The sequence below is a fragment of the Maniola jurtina genome, chromosome 8 (genome assembly GCF_905333055.1).
Source record: "Maniola jurtina chromosome 8, ilManJurt1.1, whole genome shotgun sequence".
In the NCBI taxonomy this organism is placed as follows: Eukaryota; Metazoa; Arthropoda; class Insecta; order Lepidoptera; family Nymphalidae; genus Maniola; species Maniola jurtina.
The window spans coordinates 1,940,689-1,963,234 of record NC_060036.1 but is presented as its reverse complement, the minus strand read 5'-3'; the positions used below and the strand labels follow the sequence as shown (position 1 = coordinate 1,963,234).

Sequence of the window (22,546 nt, the reverse complement as noted above, 5' to 3'; positions counted from 1 at the left end):
ATTCATAACAAGTATCTATTTATTGAGACATTTTATATTTTCTTGTAAATTTTTAGGGTATTAAGTACTTGTTTATTTTTTCAAATTCTGGTTTTAAAAGTTATATATTTCTATTAAATACCAAGTGACCCTTAGTTGACAAAAATGTTACCAAATGAAGGAATTCTTCAGGTACCTAATAAATATATGTTGACGGGCAAGCATTGTGCTTTAATTTCTAGTATTTTTTAATGCTCGCCGGACTTCAACCCTGCAGCATCAAAATTAAGGCAACTTCTTACATAATCCAGAAATTATGGGACCATCTCACGAACTTCGTCTATTGATTAAAAAAATTGCAAATCGATCCAGAAAACTCGAAAAATAGATCACGTTTTAGAAGTCGGCTAAAAACAAGAAAGGCAAGGAATAAAGATATCATAAAACTAAGGGACTTGGCTAATCACAGTATAACGATAATGATCACAAAATTGCAATAATAGAGGTCAGATTTTCTCACGATATTATCTTTACACTTAAGATGTAATTTAGATACTATTTTATTCAGAGGACGATTAAAGAACTATAGAATTGTAAAAAAGTTTGCAACAAGATAAATATTAAGGATAAAATAAAATCGGATTTAATTGAGATAATATGAACTACAATATTGCTAAAGATGAATAATTTAAATGAAATGATTATTATTATTGATACAATTTTTTTATCAATGACAGTATGTAGCTACGTGACATAAACTAAGAAATTTTATCACGTTGACTTGATACATTTTATGAAAGTAATCATTTTAAATTTACAGACGCTGATAACGTTGAAATGTAAGAAGAAAAACTTGAGCTAGAGAATATGCGTATAAATAAGATAAATACCAACCAACACCAAAAATTGCGTCTTGCCAGTGATGACATCTGGATGCGAGACTTGGCCGCTAACTATAGGCCTCATAAGAAAACTCAGAAGCACTCAGGTTTAGGAGCTACGATGCCACAGACAGATACACAGATAAACACGTCAAACTTTTAACACCCCTGTTTTTGGGTCGGGGGTTAAAAAGAGGATAAGTTATTTATGAGGGCAAATGATAAATATTTTGATGAGCAAGGCGATCTACGTAATCATCATAAAAATTTAAAGTGATCCATTTTAATTGCAGTAGGTGTATTCAACAATAAGTTTTAATAGAGACATTTACTAAACGGTCAAAGTAGGCGTGAAATTATGATAAAATGATAACAATATATGTATATACACAACAATGCATAAGTACTTTCACAGCCTTATACCTATTGTACTCTCATTGTAATGGTCATTTGAATGATATGGTAGCGGTTCGTTCTGATATAATTATTATAGTTCCATATAGACTGAACTGGCAACCGGTACTAAGCACTCTTCCTTTCTTTTAAACCTAATTTACCATTTTTAATACAGAACACATCACAATATGCTGTCATAGAAAACATGCCATCGATTTCATCAGCACTTGGGGTGACTACTACAGGGCGAATCATCTAACATCCGCTTACGTCTAGGTATCATCTCAATTTTAACCTGTTTTTAGGATGAAGGTAAAACTTGTCTCCTCCAATTAAATAGTGATTGTATATCAACGGCTACAAGCATAGGTAGCATTGCTAGTGTTCATATGAGCTTTTCAAATTTTTGTCCCAAACTAGATAAATGTCTTGAACTGCGAAGTACGAGACCATAATATAATTTTTTTTTAATAAAAAATAGCGAGCAAACGAGCAGGTGGGTCACCTGACGTTAAGTGATTACCGCCGCCCATGAACATTTGCAGCACCATAGGTACCGCCGATGCGTTGCCGGCCTTTCAGGTAATAATATTATAGGTAAATATGCGTTTGTTTGTTATACATATATTGTGTTTGTTTGTTGGTTTGTCCTTCAAGCACGCCGCAATAGAGCTACGGACCGACGTGATTTTTTACATGGGTATAGTTTAAAGACCTGGACAGTGGCAGAGGCTACTTTTAATACCGGAAAATCTAAGAGTTCCCACGGGATTTTTAAAAACCTAAATCCACGAGGACTATAAAGTTGCGGGTATCAGCTAGTAGCATACAAAGTGAAATCGTAAAAAAATTGAATTAGGATATACGTGCACAGTCGGTATGTGAAAAGGAAAAATCGAACAATATCATGAATTCGTCGTTGGACTTTCAGGGCAATTTCGTTCCCCCACAGACACTACTTACTTTTCACGTCGTGTTTAACCTTTGCCAAGTCTAAAGGTCTGTTCGAATTTACTATAGCTTTCCGAAGACTTAATTGCTGATCGAATCAAAACTACCCAAAAACACCACTGAAACACAAACACTGGCAGTACTTGAGAGCGTATAGAAATTATACGGTTTCTGTTTATAGTTGGAAAATCAATATTGTGCGAGCGTGCGTCCTCGACGGCGCTCGCGAGTTAACTGAAAGAAATAAGAAGGGCGCAGTGGTATGCGCGGCGCGTACCAGTCGGGGTTAAATTTTCCCCACAAATATTTTCGATGCAAATCTGTCTGTCTGACTATTTCTTCTTTCTATACGTAGAAATAAGGCACATCCACGATAAAGGTCATACTCAATACTCATACGCGATTTGATAAATTTAGTTGGAAATGGTAATCTTTCAATATCGAATTAATGAGGCTATGAAACCCACACAGGCATACATAAACGCAAATAGATTTAATAAAGAGCAATAATCTTTGCGTAGATTACTATCAGGTTCCAAAGAAATTGCCGTCTAAAGATCCATAACAAATATAGCCAACACAGGCCGCCCGCCCTCGCTTAGGGCGGAAAAGATCGATCGCCCAACAAATCTTTACACTAGTCTCAATACCTACCACTATTCTATATGACATTGTTGTGTTAACGATAACTATTCAAAGGTTTGTTTTGTATTGTAAAATTAACCTTCAACTTTGGCGAGTCCATCCCCGAACAAGTTAGGAAAAATACAAGCGAAAACCAATCAAGTGCGAGTCGGACTCGCACAGATGGGTTCCGTACCATTGAACAAGATATTACTTTTTAATTTTTTTGAAATTGGCATAGCGACAATCTGAAGTTCACCATCTTGGATCTAAGTACTTTTAAATTATTTTAATTTGCATGGTGGCCAACTTGATCTTTTTTTATTATTTATTGTTATACCGGCAATGGAATGGTTCTTCTCGGTAAGAAAGGCATTCCGAACCATTGGTAGATGCATTTGACGATTCAAAAATACTTGTAAAAGTTTGATTGAATAAAATTTTTTTTGACACTGCGAAAATTTCAACTCTACCTAATACAGTGCATGAGATACAGCCCGTTGACAGATCTAGACGGACGAACAGCGGAGGCTTGCTCCGTTAGCAATCTTTGTGTACGGAACCCTAAACACAAAATGAATATTTATGATTCTACGCTAAGTAGGTACCTAATTGTTTTGAAAAGAATTAATATTTGAAACGATAAGAAATGAACATACCTACTTATTTTTAAATTAGTATAAAAACATTAATTGCGAACAAAGAACGACCGAAAAAAGACTAGAATAGGTATTATACTTAATTATTTAACACATTTAAAAGAGAAAACCGTCCATCTTTGAGACTTTTACAAATGTTTTATTTATATACACCGTGAATATCTGTTGTGTATCAGTCACGATTTAATACATTTCATTCGTGATGTTAGGTCGATTACCTTTAAAGACTTGGGTGCATTGTCATGTCATGTTTACACATTTTCTAACGCCTATAAGCTCTGAAATCTCTTTTGGAGGTTGTTTTAAGCCTGCTACTCACACGTCTGGCACAGGGGCAATCTAGGAATTTGACCTTATTACCCCCTTAATTTTTATGTATACAAGTAAGCAGGGGCAGTCTCCTTAGATTGCCCCTGCGACAGGGTGGCAGAAGCGCAAGACCTTCATACCTCGCTAGATCGTCCCTGCTGCCTTGATTGTGGGGAGCGCGATTGGGGCAATTTCTCAATCTTTTCTTTTTTTAGGGTTCCGTACCTCAAAATGAAAAAAGGAACCTTATAGGATCACTTCGTTGTCTGTATATATGTTGTCTGTCAAGACCTGTCAAGGGAATCAAACCTATCGGGTACGATGGTAGGGAATGGTAGGGACCGGTTTTTTTCCTATGGGGTTTTGACTAGCACCATTCTGAACACACGTATGTTGCACGGAACGTTTACTCTCACACTGAACGGTAGAGAAAGATTCTAAATTGCCCCTTCCGCCTTGCGACTTAGATTGCCCCTATTGCAAATGTGTGAGTAGCAGGCTTCACTATCATTGCAATCTGTGTATCCTTGCATTGTATTGAAATGACATGTAGATATACAATGCCCACGTGTATATCCTCCACGTAAATATTTGCCCGGCGAGCATCGCACTTGTTTTAAACAACTAAGTACGTATAAACAAAGCATTAGCATTTCGGGAATAGCAATAAATATCCGATAACAGATTCGAATGCGTAAAAGATCCTATATTAAATGAGCGAAATATACCGAATAAATCAAACTAGTTACCGTCAGCCTAGTGGTAAAGACATTGGCCTTCTAATAGGAGGGTCCGGATTTCGATCCCGAGCACGCAGCTCTAACTTTTCGAAGTTATGTACGTTGACTGCATCATCTAACTTTATAAGTCCCAATCGACGTGCGTAAACAGACCCAGGAAAATACAAGAAGCAGGTACATAATATAGTTCACGACAAGTGGAGATGGCAATCGGAATATGAGGCGGGGGGACGCCCCGCACACCCGCACGTCATCCACGACATTTTGTTAGGAGTTCCCTAATTGTTGATAACCGTGACATTACTGTCTGGAACTTGGGTGGTTACTTGATACGTCTCGTGACCTTTCAACGCAGTGTCACCCAGTGTTCTTTAGTTCAAGCTTTCTGGAGCGAATCGAGCACCAGACGTGACGCAAACTCGTAAAACTGGATATGAATTATTGAGACCTTCAGGCTGATACAGTTTCCACGTGCGGCATAAAACCTGTGTGGAAATCCCTACAAGAAAAATTGTATTGTTGTGGGCAGCTATCATCATCATCATCAGCCTGATGACATCCACTGGTGGAAGCCTTCCCTAAAGAGTGCCACCACACCCGCTCCTCAGCCAATTCCCGCCAATCTCTTTATATCGTCGGTACATCGTGCTGGTTTCAACTCTTAGGACTTTTCGGCTCCAACGGTCAACTAACGGTCAACTCCCTAAGACTTGTTTGCAAGTTATATTTTGACTTAATATGTATGTGCTATATTATATTTGAGCCGTCTTTACTTCTTTTTATACATGCTTGTTTAAAGGTGAAGATTATGACAAGATATTTGGAAATGCTATAATTCTGGCGAGGAATTGCCATCTTATCACGACAATAAACACCTCAGTAGGTGTTTATTTAATATTGATGACTAGCTGATGCCCGCAGCTTCGCCCGCGTGGATTGGTCAGATCCCCTGCAGCATCAGGATTGAGGAGTTGGACTCCAAATTTTTTATGAAACAATGTCGCAAAGTTCCTCTATCGATTAAAAAAGAAATGACGCAAATCGGTTCAGAAATCTCGGAGATTTCGGTGTACATAGGTAGAAAAACACAACTCCCTTTTTAAAAGTCGGTTAAAAAAGTAGCCTATTTTACGCCCTGGTCAATCCTCTACTTGCCTGTGAAAGTCCCGTCAAAATCGGTTCAGCCGTTCCAAAGATTAGCCTTTCAAACAGACAGACAGACAGACAGACAGACAGACAGACAGACAAAAATTTTAAAAACGTGTGATTCAGTTATGGTATCGTTCAAATAACCATATGAGCTTAATATGAGGTAGTCATTTCGAAATTACAGACAGACACTCCAATTTTATTTATTAGTATAGATGATGTTCGTCAACAGATAACAGATATCATGACATCAGCTTTGCCTACATCGGTATAAAATTAGATTTCTCCAGTTATTGCATACAAATCTATAAACTGTTGTACTTATATTATTCAGTTATAGATAATGAATAAGCTCTTGCCTCTGCCTATTTGTATTTTTTTAATCAAATTATTAATTTATATAACATGTCACCCCTGTAGAATCTAAACCGAATACAAAAATATCTTACTCTCTACGCCTTAGCCCTCTTAATAGGTACTAATGGAAAGTTGTTTCAGGCAATGTATCTTTACCTAATTTTTCAGCCGGACAGTCACGTCATGTTTGTTAAATGAAATGTATTTATTTAATTTAAGACAACTTTAAGTTAAGCTTAGGTTTAAGTTTAGCCGGTTAAGCTGATTCTACTGAGAAGAGCCGGCAAGTACTCAGCAGGCCTCTCTTTTTAAAAATTCTCTATCACAGGTAACGATAATAAGGATTGACTTGAAACCAGTCTTTGAAACCTAAATCTCTCACCGCGCCTTTTCTTAAAATCTGTAATGAGTTCAATCGATGCCTCTGAACACTAGACCGCCGGCGTCTAGCGTCTATAGCTTTACATTATTTCAAGGACAATAACAGTAAAATGTGGTTTGCTCCATTGCATTGTTATGTTAAGAAATTCAAAATAAAAGACTAGTCTATCCTTCGGTTAAAATTTTGAAAAAAGAAACCGAGTCTGCCTATCTTCTTATCAACAATTAATTGATAAATCAATGTTCAGCACTGCCTGGGACTAGAAATGTGAGCATTAGATTGTCCCCCGAATTGGTAGACACGACAGATAGACAAACAACGAAGTTATCCTATAAGGGTAGCTTTTTTCCTTTTGAGATACCGAACCCTAAAAAGGCGAAGTGTCGTGGAGGGAAAAGCAAATAATAAAATACTAGGACGCAGGAACAAAGCGGCCTCGGTTTTACTGAATAGTAATTGAAAATAGCAGCGCAGGGGCCTCACTGAAAAGGCTTCGACGCAACTAATTAGTTATGTTGCTTTCGCCGGCTTCAGCGTTTGTAACCGAATTGCAAACAAATATACGAGTGATATCATAAATCGTGTTTTTTTTAAAGAATATTAGCCATGATAATCTTCTTCATGGCTAATATTCCCCTTTCGAAAAATGGATTTATTGGAAAATCAAAGCGTTCCCACGGGATTAATATTGCAATGTCATCCAGATCCAATCTACTTAACTACTTATATCTATCTGAAATTTGGAGCCTCTAGCTCCATCGGTAAGTCAATTAACAAGTGTAAATTAAAAATTTATAACATCCCCGACAAGTGAAGGTTACAGTAACTAGAAAAGAGCTTTTCAACGGCTGAACCGACTTTCTTTGATTATAGCTAAGAACACTCTCGATCAAGTCACCTTTCAAACAAAAAAAAAAACTAAATTAAAATCGGTTTATAAATTTAAGAGCTACGATGCCACAGACAGATACACACATCAAACTTATAACACCCCTCTTTTTGGTCGGGGGTTAAAACTTAGAGATCCCTAAGCCGGGGTAGGTCGCTAGTTCGAAAAAAACGTGTTAATAATTTAGAATAGAATAAAATAAGATTTAATTTCGTGTTTTAATACGTCAATGGCACCTTAAATGTAAATGTGCTCGTAGGTCCCAAAGCAATGAGAAGGCATCCTTTTCAAAGGTACTAACAAAGTATGTGAAGTAATTTGTTATGTAGATTTACACAGTTTAAGCAGAGTTAAAGGGTTCGTTAAATATTTACATACAAACTTCGGCTCTGTTTAGGCTATTTTGGAGTTGAATACATAATGTAACGAAGTTCTTTCATCAAACTATGCAGGCAGGTAATACAAACCGCTTACGTTACGTTTACTGTTTCATTATCTTTAGTCTCTACTAATATAATAAAATGTAAAAGTGTGTTTGTTTGTCCCTCTATCACGCCGTAACGAAGCAACAAATAGTCAAAAAAAATTGCATGCCTGGAGAGTTGCATCTTTTTATTCCGGAAAATAGCGTTCTCACGGAATTTTTAAAAACACAAATCCATGCTGACGAAGTATCGACATCATCTAGTAATCCATACTTTCATATCAATCCATACTAATATTATAAATGCGAAAGTGTGTCTGTCTGTCTGTCTGTTAGCTTTTCACGGCCCAACAGGGTAACCGTTCTTGATGTTTGATACAAAATTAGCTTACATCGGGGGTTCCCACGGGGTTCTTAAATGTCCATCCGTTGAACCGATTTATATGAAAGGTACAGTGATAGCTTGAATCCCGGAAACTGAAACAGGCAACTTTTTTTGAAAACGGGTTTTTTAAAAAACCTAAATCCACGCGGACGAAGTCGCGGGCATCATCTAGTACAAAATTATAACAAAATTACTCGTAAATATTTACTTGAATAACAAGTATCTACATAATTTTAAAGGTTTTCAAAAAGGCCCGGCAGCGGTTTGCAGTTTGCACTGTATCGCAAAGCGCATAAAATCTGCCATTTTATGCGCTCCATGCTTTTCTGCCATAAGAATTTAAGTAGGTACCTAGTCACTAGTCAGATACCTACTCGGTAACACTCACGGCATCAAAACGAATGTAATGACGTTTCTAAAATCGGTTGAACCGTTGAGTAGTTACGATAGGAGCGGACATACATACTTGTACTTACAAGTCAAACATATCCCTCTTTATGGGCTTCGCCACAGTCGGGTACAAAAGTTCCTATTCCTATTTTCTTACGCAATAACGATAAAAAGTAAAGTCATGAAATACTTAGATTTAAAAATTCATTGGTGATCAAAATACAGTCAGTATGTAATAAAAGGCATCTTTAAGCTTCAAATCAGGCGAACACGCGAAACTGTAATAAACGATGTCAACCTTCATAAATATAGATCTTTCACGTTTGTATAGGTATGTAGTTCTTCCACGGTGAAGGCATATACAGATAGATCAAAAATAAAAAATAAAATATCTTTATTTTCAAAAAGTTATAACTATGTCGTTTGCTTGTGGTCTCCGCACTAGGTAACCGGTACCTGTAGGTAAAAATTCAAAACATTTTTATTCAATTGGACTTTAACAAGTACTTTTGAATCGTCAAGAGCATCTACCACTTACCACTGGTTCAGAATGCCTTTCCTACCAAGAACCCGCAAGAAACTCGGCGGATGCTCTTTTCAAAGTATTGATATACAATATTATGCCATGTAAGTATAAAAGTAATTGAAGTCCCGCGCATTGCTGGAGCGAGCTGCAAGTCAAATTCACGCTCTTTTATCAATTACATAATCTTCGATTGTAAATACATATTATATGCTATTGTATGCTATAATATGACTTCCTATAAGGTTTTACAGATGACTAGGAGAGTTCCTTTTGCGTACATAATATAATTTTGTACATTATTATAGGTAGGAAATAATAAATATATATAATGAAACCTCATTATATATATTTATATTTTCGTAGGTAGGTGTAATAAATAAATAAATATTTATGTATGATTGAAAGGTTTACCAACGATTATCGCACTGCAAGCACAGAAAACCAAAGCTAAATAAGATGAATTACGCCTCTTTGGCGACACTCATTCGCTATTTGCTAAAATGTATTGTTGCATTAAAAATACCATATACTTATTCAGCAGTCAATCAAATCAAATTCAGGTTATAATAGTGATTGTTTATCAAATCTTTGAAAAGAGCAACCGCCGAGTTTCTTGCATGTTCTTCTCGGTAGGAAAGGTATTCTGAACCTGTGGTAGATGCATTTGACAAAAGTACGTGTAAAAGTTTATTTGAATAAAAAATATTTTTATTCGACTGTGATGAACAAAATACTTGAACTTCTAAAAATTATATGAACTTATATTGAACTTCTAAAATATATAGAGGTCACCGACCTGAAGGACACAATAGGTTACCGACCTATGTATTGTACCTATATTTTGTTTCTGTGGATATCAATTTCGTTGATTAAACCACTGCTTTTATTATTTTGACCTACAATGTACCTTCCTCTTTTTTAATGTTAGGTGACTGACCAAGGACCTTCTTTAACCATTGATTCTTGGAACCCATAATGAAAATTGAAAAAATATGGCATATTTAAAAATCCGAATACCGTGAATTTGTGGTTGCTTCACAAAAAAAATTAAACAAACAATTAGTATTTTCAATTTTCAAAGTAAGATAACTATACCAAGTGGGGTATCATAAGAAAGGGCTTTACATGTACATTCTAAAACAGATTTATATTTATTATTATGTATAATAGTTTTTGATTTATTGTGAAAAATTCCGGAAAAATACCCGAGTACGGAACCCTCGGTGCACGGGTCTGAGTCACACTTGGCCGGTTTTTTAATAAGCTGAATTAACTCCAACGCAAAATTAATATTGTATTAACCATGACTGATTTGCTTTGATGCGTTCTCAGAAGCTTACTGTTTGAACAGGTGGCCGACATTTTCATATCCTAAATCGTACACATCCTAGATAATTTTAAATATTTATTACTGTATGTAGGTTTGGCCAAAAAAATGCCAAATATAAGGAGACGTTAGCGGTGAGCTGGTAGGTAATCACTATCCATTTTATAAATGCGAAAGTGTGTTTGTTTGTTGATTTGTCCTTCAGTCACGCCGCGCGCTACGGAGCAACGGATCGACGTGATTTTTGCATGGATATACGAGTAGTTAAAGGCCTGAAGAGTGATATAGGCTACCTTTTTTTCTCCATATTCTAGTTCATTATAAAATACATTCCTGAAAGAAATTGGTTCCCGAAAACATCAGAGTACCGCAGATTCAGCGAGTTCATTAGATGATTCCAATGAAGGATTCTAAATTCAGAAGATAAGTAAGAACATAATAATTCAATGAGGACATATTATTATTAAAGAACGGTTAAAGGAAACGCTCATTCTGAAAGTAATTCCGGAAAGCATCCCAGAATTTGCCCTTCTGCGAGTTCAATAGAATTTTCAGAGGATACATTACTAACCGACCAAAGAATTCAGAGAACAATTCCTTGAACTCAAAACACGGAATAGTAAGTACTACTCACCGGCGGCGTAGGCGTCATTCATATCGCATACCGTACGCGCAAAATATAAACCCAATATAAATAGACGTTAATATAAACAAACACGTACAGGAACTGCGTATAATGCTCATATGGGACAAGGACTATTTAGTTGCGTTGTGAAGACTGGCATTGCTGGCAGATGTCGCGACTTCCTCTGCGTCAAAAGAATTCATACCGACTTCAAAAATGAGAAGGTTCTCAAATATGAACCGATTTTGATAATTTTCATTTTTTTAATTCACAATATTCATTTTGTCTAAAGGATCTGACCAAAAAAGCTGTTCTTTAAATAAACACTATCACATTCATTAAGTAAACCGGCTACTACCTAATCAATTTATTTTTCATGACTACGCACGAAGACAGTACCTATGTATATTGCGTACGTATGGCTTTTCCAATTTCCTCTCTTTTGTGTCGTGTTTCGGGAAAATTGTCCAAACAAATTATTCATAAGGTCGATATTTTGGTTGCTTTTGCTTTCAAAAATGCTTTTGTTGATGAAACAGTTTCATTTCGGCTAAATAATACCTAATGTTCCCGTTTGGGAATTTAGGTGATGTCTAAACACGAAAATTCGCCTAATTGATGATTTCATTTTTCATCAAAACTATGGGATTAAAATCTGAGGCGTGCTCTGGGTTTGAAGACTGGGTAGTGGGTAGGCAATGAGATAAGAACTATTTACTGGCAGGCCATAATGAATAATAAGCATTAAGTTATTAGAACTAGAGTAAATAGTGCTTTTCCTCTCCTCATTTCTAATACGCACTGACAGAATATGGAAAGTTCTTCCGACGTCCGTTTTCCCATTATAATATTGGTAGGTACCTTTAAAAGAAGAGAAAATAGGCACCTTCTAGGCAAGTGCGCTCCATTTTAGGCTGTATCATCTAATGTTTGGTGTGATTGCAGTAATGCGCAAGCCTATATAGTTGCTTATCACACTTTTCCTAGTCTTTAGTTTAATGTCTTAACAATTAATTTACAAACTTTAAAAAAATATATACCTAAGTGTAAATAATGAGCAAACAAGCAGGCGTTCACCTGATAAAGTGAAATATGATCGCCATCCATGAACGTTTGATTCGCCACTCTATAAATTATTATTATTATCATTTTCAATTTCAATTTTCTACTGCATTTGAATTTAAATTTAAAGTATTTATTGTATTTTCGTATGAATTCGCAAGTTCATTTAATCGAATCGGGCCCTTTTGTTTCGCATTTGTAAATAACATTAATAGGTCGATGACCCATATTATGTTGATAAGTAAAACAATTACTTGATTAAATCCCATTGTTGTCAATATTTTGGAGCTAATAATGAAGCTTTTATTTTAACACCAGCCGATGCCCGCGACTTCGCCCGTGTGGATTAAGGGTTTTTGGAATTCCCGTGGGAATACTTTGATTTTCCGGGATAAAAAGTAGCCTATGTGCTAATCCAGGATATTATCTATCTTCATTCCAAATTTCAGCCAAATCTGTCTCGTAGTTTTAGCGTAAAGGAGTAACACACAAACTTTCGCCTTTATAATATTAGTGTGATTAGCTGATCCACCCCGGCTTCGCTCGAGTAAAATTTTTGAAAATCAGTAAAGGGGTTAATTTTCCAAAAATCAAGAAAGACGTACCTTTTCATTTTTAACGGACTTTTGCTACCAGACACTTCTCAGAGTGAGAAGGGTTTGGCCATAGTCCGTCGCGCTAGGTAAATGCAGTTTGGCAGACTTCTTTTTTAGGGTTCCGTACCTCAAAAGGAAAAACGGAACCCTTATAGGATCACTTTGTTTGTTGTCTGTCTGTCTGTCTGTCTGTCCGTCCGTCCGTCCGTCCATCCGTCGTGTCTGTCAAGAAACCTATAGGGTACTTCAGTTGACAAAGAATTAGGCAGGTACGTCAGAGGAAAAAAAAAATGTGTTTCAATTTTCAAAGTAAGATAACTATACCAAATGAGGTATCATATGCAAGGGCTTTACTTGTACATTCTAAAACAGATTTTTATTTATTTTTATGCATAATAGTTTTTGATTTATTGAGCAAAATTTTGGAAAAAATACCTGAGTACGGAACCCTCGCTGCGCGAATCTGACTCGCACTTGTTTTTTTAATTTACATACAAGATAGCCCTTGACTGCAATCCACGTGGTAGTAACTGATGATGCAGTCTAATTAAAGCCAGTTTTAATTAAACCCTTCGGTTTCTACACAGCATCGTACCAGAACGTTGATTCGCTTGGCGGCACGGCTTTTACTTCACTCGCCTTTGAGAACAAGCATGTAAGCTGTCTCTCGATGTTTACCTGCACTGTTAGATGTCTATTTACATAAAAATAGCATGTGAAAAGCATGGCGCCATCTCAGTATTTACCTGACCTGTCTCGAAAAATTTAGAGATTTGTATTCAACCGAATTAGCACAATTATATTCATGTCAAACATTGAATTAAGACCACGTCAGATATGTCAGTTCAGACGCATCTAGGCTACCACAACACCAACACTACATATTGTAAAGTCTTTCGGGCTATTTGCCTGTCTGTGCGAGCTCATTAGAAATTACTGCACGGATTTTCACTTGGTTTTCACTAATGGATAGTTCTGACTTCTGCGAAAAGGTTGGGTGTATATTCTACTAGAAATGCAACGGATTGGCATAATTTCTTGGTTAGATATACATATTTACAGAGCTGAAGAGTTACATTAGGTACTTTTCATACCTGAAAATCAAAAAGTCCCACGGGATTTTTATAAACCCAAATCCACGCGGACTAAGACGCAGGAATCAGCTATTCTCTACACAGTATAAATCAAAGTCACTTCCCGCCGTCTGTCCCTCTGTACGCTCAAAACTTTCAAACTATGCAACGAATTTTAATGCGGTTTTCATCAATAAATACAGTGATTCAAGAGGAAAGTACCAATACCTATATATACCTATAGTTCAATATTGTTTTAGGTTAATTTATTGAAATATGACGGTGAAATTGTTCAAGATGTCGGAAAAAATCAAGCCTGCACTGAGAGTTTTCATCGAAAATGTTGTCTCATTCTTTTGAAAAACATGTAACAAAATAATCACACTGCCACCACATGACTAACTACAAGGCACGTATCCGAAGCCGGAGCGGGTTACTAGTAAAGCATAATATATAAATATGCACCCGAGTGAAACATAGTTGATAAGAACCCCGCTTCGTCCTGATTGTGTCATTGAACGTCACATCTCCGGCGGTCGGCGCAAATATTTGCCTTTGCCTACTAACCGCTCAAAGCAAACACGCTTTGATAGCGTGGAAAATTGAGTGGGGAAAATACGCTCATTTGGGGCATGCTGGCACTGAAACTGAAGTCGTATTTATACACCAGAACAAACTATGTCATGTGTGGCACAACCCGAAATAAAGTTCCAGCTCAGCATTGTGCTGTGTGCCTTGATACAGAAGGGCATACAGCATAATGTAGGCGCAACTTGTATAAAAGCGGCTAGCACGTGAACACCAGGGGCATCGTATCACTGTATAATATGTTGTAATGCTACAGAGTAAGGAGGATATTACATACTCAGGGTCGCCGCCGTTTAGACAGCAATCGTGGGTAATGCGGGACGAAGGAGCAACCCGAACTGGCCTACTTAGTTAAGAGAGGGCCTAAGTAGAAGGCTCGTCATGCACATTTTTTTTTTAGCCCTTGATTAGAAAATTACCTGGCGGTTGTGACTGCATCATCATATTTTTTTTATTTATTGAACGAAGGACCCCCGATTGCATCTTCATATCATACAAATTATCCCTTGGCTGCAATCTCACCTGGTGGTAAGTGATGATGCAGCTAAGGTAGCAGCGGGCTAACCTAGAAGGTGCGTAGTAAAAAAGCAATAATACACCTACTTCAGAGCAGAATTGTGCCAGTCACGAGGATCGGCGGACGTAGTACTGCGCCGGGCGGTACTGTGCCGCTCGCGTAAGGTTGACCTCAACTCGACCCCGAAGAATGGTGGTCAAAATGGGCCCAATTCCAACAGAATGGAGATCCACAGGCAAAACTGAGCTCAAAGGGCGCCACCGGCCAATTTCAATATGAAAATCAACATTGTTTATTTTGTTTGTTTACTAGCTTTGCTAGGAATTGTTGATATGGATACCATTTCATGATTCGATTGTTTCTTGAACTATTTAAAGATGTAACCTGGTGTGATACCTGGAAACTCGTACAGTAAAAATTATGGAGTTTGTATTTTACCGCTCTGTATAGCTGGTTCCATAGATGATATACTACCTCTGTGGCTAGTTTGGCCGGTTCGCTTGTGCACCACCTGGCGGAATAAATTTGGCAGTGTGGACTGTGGATCCCCAGTGAAATGATGAACGAATCTCAAATAATGGCTTAGTAGTATGTACTTCCTTTATTTTATACTAGCATATTCCCGCGTGCACTAAATTTAAAAGCCCTATTTTACCCCTTCAGGAGTTGAATTACCAAAAATACTTTCTTAGCGGATGTCTACGTTATAATAGTTATCTGCTTTCCGAATTTCAGCCCGATCCGTCAAGTAGTTTGAGCTGTGCGTTGATAGATCAATTAGTCAGTTAGTCAGCTTTTCCTTTTATATATTTAAAAAGATCATGGCAACGAGAGTCAAAGTTACCAGAGAACAGAGCTAGGGCCAATTATTGAATATATGTGTTTGCTTGCATGTATTCCGTAAACTTCGAAGAGACAGCCCTGCGTTCACACAAATTTATCAATATTATTAATTATAGTCAGGTAACTAGCCACAGCCGAAGCCTCCCACAAGACCAGATCAGTGATATAGAAATTACGAAATTCCAAACACGGCCAGGAATCGGACCACAGAGCTTACCACTGCGTCAGGGAAGTCGTCACCCTCTTACAACGAAATCAAAGCCGTCGGATTACTGTCTCTCTTTATACTGTGACCGTATAAGAATGTCTAATGCTTATCACATCTTATCACACTAATATTATAAAGAAGAAAGTTTGTATGTGTGTGTGTGTGTATGTTTGTTACTCCTTCACGCACAAAAACTACTGGACGGATTGGGCTGAAATTTAGAATAGAGATAGATTTTAGCCTGGATTAGCACATAGGCTACTTTTTATCCCGGAGAATCAAAGTTTCTACGGGATTTCGAAAAACCTAAATCCACGCGGGCGAAGTCGCGGGCGTCAGCTAGTGTAGGAATATAAGGCTAGGCACTCACTGGTCGGTGTCGTAGTGGCGGCGGGGCGCGTGCGGCGCGGGCGCGTTGGAAGGCAGCAGCAGCTGCGTGTCGGGCGAGCAGGCGCGCGCGAACGCCGCCGCCGCTTCTATCGCCGCCTCCTCGTCGCAGAGGGACGTGTCGTCATCCGCTGTTGACACACGTTGTTCTTAAACTCAACCAGACCAGATGAATAACCAGTACTAAAATTAACTTTAATCTATTGAAGTACTTCTAGGTTAATTATATTTTTTATCTTGTACCTACTCATATTCGGCCGTAAGACTGACTTCCCATAACACAGGGAATCCTAATTTGGCGGCCACGAATTTTTCGTGTTACTACCTTAGATAAGAAAGAAAAGAAAGATATTTGTTAGTTTGCATGTTGGGAATGATCTCCCGAACAAATGATCCGGTTCTGAAAATTGATTCACTGATAAATAGCTATAACATAACTCTCCAGTGCACGCAGCACATATTTTGTTTTTAAAAAAAATAAAGTTAAGTATTTAATTTTTTATGTAAGTCGTGTCTAGTTCAAACTTAAGTACCTACACATACACATGTTTTTACACGTGCTACGCCTAAAGACTCGCTTCGTGATCCCTTCATTCAGCTTCACCTCCTCCACCTTTGTATCGCTACAGAGGTCAGCGGCTCGCTTCACTTGCCACCGCCCCCTTTGCTCCACGCGGTATTGAAGGAACCCATAATTCCAATTAATAAATATTTATTTCTTTCTTTATGAGAATCTATCACAGTGCAGATTCTTACATAAAACATTGCTTATCGAAAGCAACTATTTATTTGACAGAGGCAAACAATCGCAAACATGATGATTAAACAATAAAACAAAGGAAGACGGAAAGACCAAAATCCTGCATTGCGGCGTTGATAGTGCTCATATCTGAGATGAAATACAATTGTTATCTTATACGCAGTTTACGTCAAAACAAATAAAGTCATTATAAACATACAAAAAATTCTCTATAGATAAGACATCATATTCGTGAGCAGCATGTTCATAGTGTGAGAGTGACTCCATTGAGTGTCTTGTAGTGTAGGGCAAGGTGGAGGGTACCAGAGGGTGAGGAAGGTCGCTTACGCGATGGACCGGCAAAAATTAAGTCCGCTGTGGGCGGTGCTGTGCACGAGTGTACCAGACTATCGGCCAGCAAGGAGAAGTGGCGAATGCTCGTGAGGCGTATAACATCTTCCCTGAAAAATGTCATTTCGTGATGACCACGATCGCTCTGCCAAGAGTGTTATGAATTACGACGAAGAAGAAGACAGCATATTCACAATCTAGTGTTTGACAACGACTCAAATCAGTACCTTTTTATCAAAGGTCAACAAACGCGCTTAGTATGCGACCATGTATGAAATACTGGCATGTGACGTCACAATTATTTGACGTGCTTTTTTAGTTTAATATACGTATATTAGCTCTGAATTATTATTATTATAAAAGCTTTGACCTTATAGTAGCAACAAATACTCACGATCATACTCAAAAGCTGGATTGAGCATATCAACAGCTAAAACTCTATTCCAAATGACATTTATTTTTTTCTCAAATGCCCAATACTATCGAAAAAAAAAAATTTGCTATATACTCAGTCCATTAAACAGTCCAAAATTGTAAGTTTATTTACATTATCACAAAATATAACAAACACAACATTTTTTTAACTTTTTAAAATTTTGAATGAGTTCAGAATATTCAACCATTGCGCCAAATCGCACCACAAATAATAAAATGGTTAAAAAACAGGTTACTAAGATGAAGTGACTACATTTTCAAGCTTTATTGTTTTACGAGGAGCGAAAACCACATTACAGATAAGTAACGGCAAAAAGTGAATATGTAAGATAGATAAGAAAGTAGTTATTTAGGCTATTTGTCAAATTATGTAGGTACGAAGACGGATGGAAGACAGGTGCTATGCAGCGGCGTGCAGATCATAGAGGCATAAAAGCGCTGCTTACCCTGACTGAAATAGTTCAATGCTCATTTTTCATCGTGACCGCTAGGAATTAGGCAACTGCCTACCTTGTGCATACCCTAGCTATAGATCCTTTGCACGCCACTGGTGCTATGTAGTTCATTATCATTATAGTAACGTGTGTGATGTGCATAAATACAGGATGTAACCTAAAAAAAACTAGCAAAAACTTAGCGTTATTATTATACTACCTTAACACAATCTAATGCTATTTCGTTATCTTGCAGTTGTGGCTCTGCATTTTTTAATCCTGCTTTGTGTAGCGTGCAAAACCGCACCTACGACGCAGCATTGGCTTTGAGTGACCTATTTACGGAACGTTCGTTGACCTCTAGCGTCAGTCAGATGACGCTAGAGGTCAACCTCATTGGTAAAATTTCTCCCTCCAATCGTCCCGTTATTGCTGAAGGTCATCGTGGTCCTGTCGAGATCCTAACCTCGAATTAATTGTTTCCATCGCTTTTTAGCCAAACCACCGCTTTGTAACCAAAGGGTAAAACAAAGAGGTAATGTAATTCTGCTATCCGTCTGCCTGTCTGTCCGCGTGTCACACGTGTCCGCGTTTCGTTTTACTTTATGACTGAATACATTTTATACGTTGAGCTACAAATTTTTATCACAAATCCATTAGCTTAAGTTAATTATGTACCTATGTACTTATTTATCATCATACCCACTGGCCTTTTAATGTTTTATGCTAACTATTAACACAGTGCACAATAAAATCGACTTTTGTGGCACTGCATGAAATAAAACTAATATTTCATGTGCATTCTATTAGATAAATAAAACGATAAAAAATATGTGCTACTTTTTATCCTAGAAAAGTAAGTTTCTAATGGATTTTAAAACCTAAATCCATGCGGACGAAGCCGTGGGTATTATTTAATACTAGCTGATGCCCTCGTTTTCATCCGCGTAGATTTAGATTTTGAAAATACCGTGGGAACTCTTCGATTTTGAGGGATAAAAGCCTATGTCACTCTCCAGGTCTTGGACAGTACCCATGCAAAAAATCACGTCAATCCGTTGCGACGTGATTGAAGGAAAACCCAACAAACCAACAAACAAACACTTTCGCATTTATAATATGCGTAGGTCTTGCTTTAACGGTGAAGGAAAACATCCTGAGAAAACCTGCATGCCCGAGAGTTCTCTATAATGATCTCAAAGGTGTGTGAAGCCTGCCAATCCGCATTTGGTCTAAGCCCTTCTTTAAGGAGGAGATTCTAAGGGGAGACCCGTGGTTAGTAGTGGGCCGGCGATGGGTTAATCATGATGATGAGGATTTTGCGATCTTACCAGCAGGACGCGATTTAATCCCAATATGCACAGATGGTACAACATCCATTTTAAATAGTGATTTTCGTACACACTTAATCGAATTCAAAACAAATCAGAAGGTATTTTTGTAACAAAATAGTGTGAACTGAATTGATCGATAACTTCGAATGCGTCAACAGTAAGCGATAAACCGATTGCTATAGGTATCTGATAAGAGCCGTGGCTAGTGAAAATACGACGACTTTCGAACAGGTTGTTATTCAATAACTTTAATGGGGAATAAATTAAAAAGGTGTAGTTATTATCCATTAGTTAATGAGATACTTTGATAAAGCTCGATACACATTAGAGCCCCGTTCACGGTAGCGACAACTCGTTGGTATGTATAGTGCATTTTCCCCAGATGAAGGACAAAATAACGTTACCTGTGCATGTCATCCTTTCCCTCTAACCGCACCTCACCCCGAGAGAGGCCGGGTGAATGAATTTTACTTGAGATACAAGATTTCTTAGTCAAAAACGGCAAAGAGAATTTAAATCGACTTATTTTGTTACTACTTTGATAGTTTCTATCTCGGAAACGTAACATTTTGGAAGATTTTGTCTCATACAATACTTGTTTGTATTTATTCCAACTATTGATCTATGCAGGTTTTATGCGCGGCCAATATTTTGAAAAAAAAAAAAATGGTGGAAATGTAGATAGGCCAGGCTCCATACTAAAATATTCAAGCCCCTTTGATATTGAAAATTTTCCTCTATTTCTAGAAAAACTACCCTCACTTTTTATTCATAACCAGCGTGGCGCCTCTAACTCCAAACTAAAGGCATAACGCATATCTGAGTTCCTGCGGTAGTGTAGTGGTGCGGGAGCGGTGTGACGACGTGAAGCGAGAGCTCAGTGATTCGTCATTTGTGACAACCGTCACCCTCCCGCACCGCTCCACTACCGCAAGAACTAGGGAGGAACCTAGTCAACCTATGCGCTATAACCTTATTTATATATTACCTTATTCACTGTGACGTGTCTAGTTACCACCCTACCGGCAAAACCGTGCCGCCAAGTGATTTAGAGTTCCAGTACGATGCCGGGTGAAACCAAATGGTTATGCGTGGGTTTAACAAAAACTGCCATACCCTTTCCAGGCTATAACCGCTTTCATCTTAGACTACATCATCATTTACCACCAGGTGACATGGCAGTATTTCAGTCACATTGGAAGGAGGAACGCCAGCAATATTGAAAAACATGGACTCGAAGGAAAGAGACCCCGCGGATGTAGCCAGAGACGTTGGTCAGACCAAATAAAAGAAGCAGTCGTCACACCTATCTGCAATGTTATCCACACGGCAAGAAATAGGGAGCAATGGTTCCTCCATCGTAGCACAGTTTGCATCTAAGGAAAGCCACGATCCTCAAAATTGTGGGAACGACGCAATAAGAAGAAAAGATGGCAGTCAAGGACTAACTTGTATCTGAATAAATATATTAAAAAGGCTCAATAGACAGACTTGCACTGTAGTTTTTAACACTATGTATAACAAATATAAGATAACGCGATATTATCGGCCACACAATGAAATAGGGCGCACGTATCGATATCACACGATCTGATTTTATTTTTGTACGCAGCTACTTACTTACTTATAGGAAGTAGAAATGACGCAGCGAATCTCTGAGCAATTGTTTTGACTACGATTGCAATTTCATAGGATTTGTCATCGATATCTCTATTACCGATATCCGTATTCCTCAGTACTGAGGGTCACGAACTGTTAAAATCATAGTAATATAATGGTAAAGGTTTTCTTGGGATTACAATATGATGGGTCTCACAGGTTTCCTCGACGATGCTCCGTTAAAGCAAATATTTTTTTTAAACGCGCATACTTAATTCCGAAAAGTTAGAGGTCGAACCCCCGAGCTCCCGAATAGGAGACGGACGTCTTAACCACGTTCGTGATGACGGGTCTCACAGATCCTTCTGCATAGGTACGACTCGACTAACCTTTGTGTGATGCATTAAGATCGAATATGACACATGTCGACTGAATGGTCCCATAAAGAAGCATTTATCTTGACTATGAATTCCAGTGTCAAAGTACGATTTAGAGTAAAACTAACGATTTTATTTTAATACGTAGTATATTATGTTAGCGTGCCACGAGCAGGACGGCCCTTGGCAGTGATCAGTGATGTTAGTAGGATCGAGTGCAGACAAGACGTCAACATTGTTTTCCTACATTTTATGCTAGCCTGGTACTTTCATGTTGCTAATTATTGTGTAAAGGTGTCTTGTATAAAAACTGTGAGAATGAAGGAATAGAGAGTGCTAACTCAATGGTCGCGTTCTGAAGTCTATGTTAACAGTGCTGGCTAGAGCAGTGACCAGTAGAGGTGAAGGGAACTATGAGAGTGAGGGAATAGAGAGTAATCGCCCAGTAGTTACGTCTCGAACTTATGTCAAAAGTGTCGCTAGAGCGTACGCAATGACCAGCATTTTTTTTTTGAATAAAGGGAAGTAAGAGAGTGAGAGAATCTCTTCTCGGCTGCGGAAGCGATGAAGGTGACGATAACGATTTTTTTTTCATTTTATAATGTCCGGAAGGACCCTTTGCTTCAAAAACCTTCCTTCCTCGCCGGTTTCCTTACCGGCGTCAGTGGTGTGCGAATGCGGGTTGTGTATGATGCGTATCCGCCTCTCCGGGTGCACGGGCTCGCCCTCCGGCCCGCCCTCCTCGCGGAGGCGCCACCTGGCCGCGTCCGCCTCGCGAGTGCTGCGAGGGAAGTAGAGCGGGGCCAGGGTCAGCAGAGGGCCCAGCTCCGCGCTGCACGCGCTCGCTATGATCACTAGCTGGGGGATGGAATGTTGCTCGAGGTATCGCCGAACTGTTCCTGGAAAATAATAAAAGCATGAAAATGTACATGGAGATATGGTGCTGGAGAAGAATGCTGAGATTATCTTGGACCGAGTTTCGAGCCAACAAGTCCATTCTTGAAGAACTC

The 22,546-nt window shown here is 38.3% G+C and overlaps 1 protein-coding gene and 1 long non-coding RNA gene across 3 annotated transcripts in view; one reads left to right on the top strand and one right to left on the bottom strand.

Moving 5' to 3' along the window:
- Positions 1–22,546, bottom strand: part of LOC123867654 (protein GDAP2 homolog) — a 112,266-nt gene that overhangs the window by 22,494 nt on the left and 67,226 nt on the right. For both annotated transcript variants that reach the window (XM_045909817.1, XM_045909816.1), the window contains exons 6-7: positions 22,193–22,435; positions 16,251–16,398 (exon numbers count right to left, since the gene is read on the bottom strand). In XM_045909817.1, coding sequence (XP_045765773.1) covers positions 16,251–16,398; positions 22,193–22,435 — 391 coding nt within the window. The remainder of the gene's footprint in view (positions 1–16,250; positions 16,399–22,192; positions 22,436–22,546) is intronic.
- Positions 6,091–22,538, top strand: LOC123867659. Its single transcript, XR_006796475.1, has 4 exons — positions 6,091–6,163; positions 7,631–7,636; positions 12,921–12,924; positions 22,529–22,538. It is a non-coding gene; the product is annotated as an uncharacterized LOC123867659 (long non-coding RNA).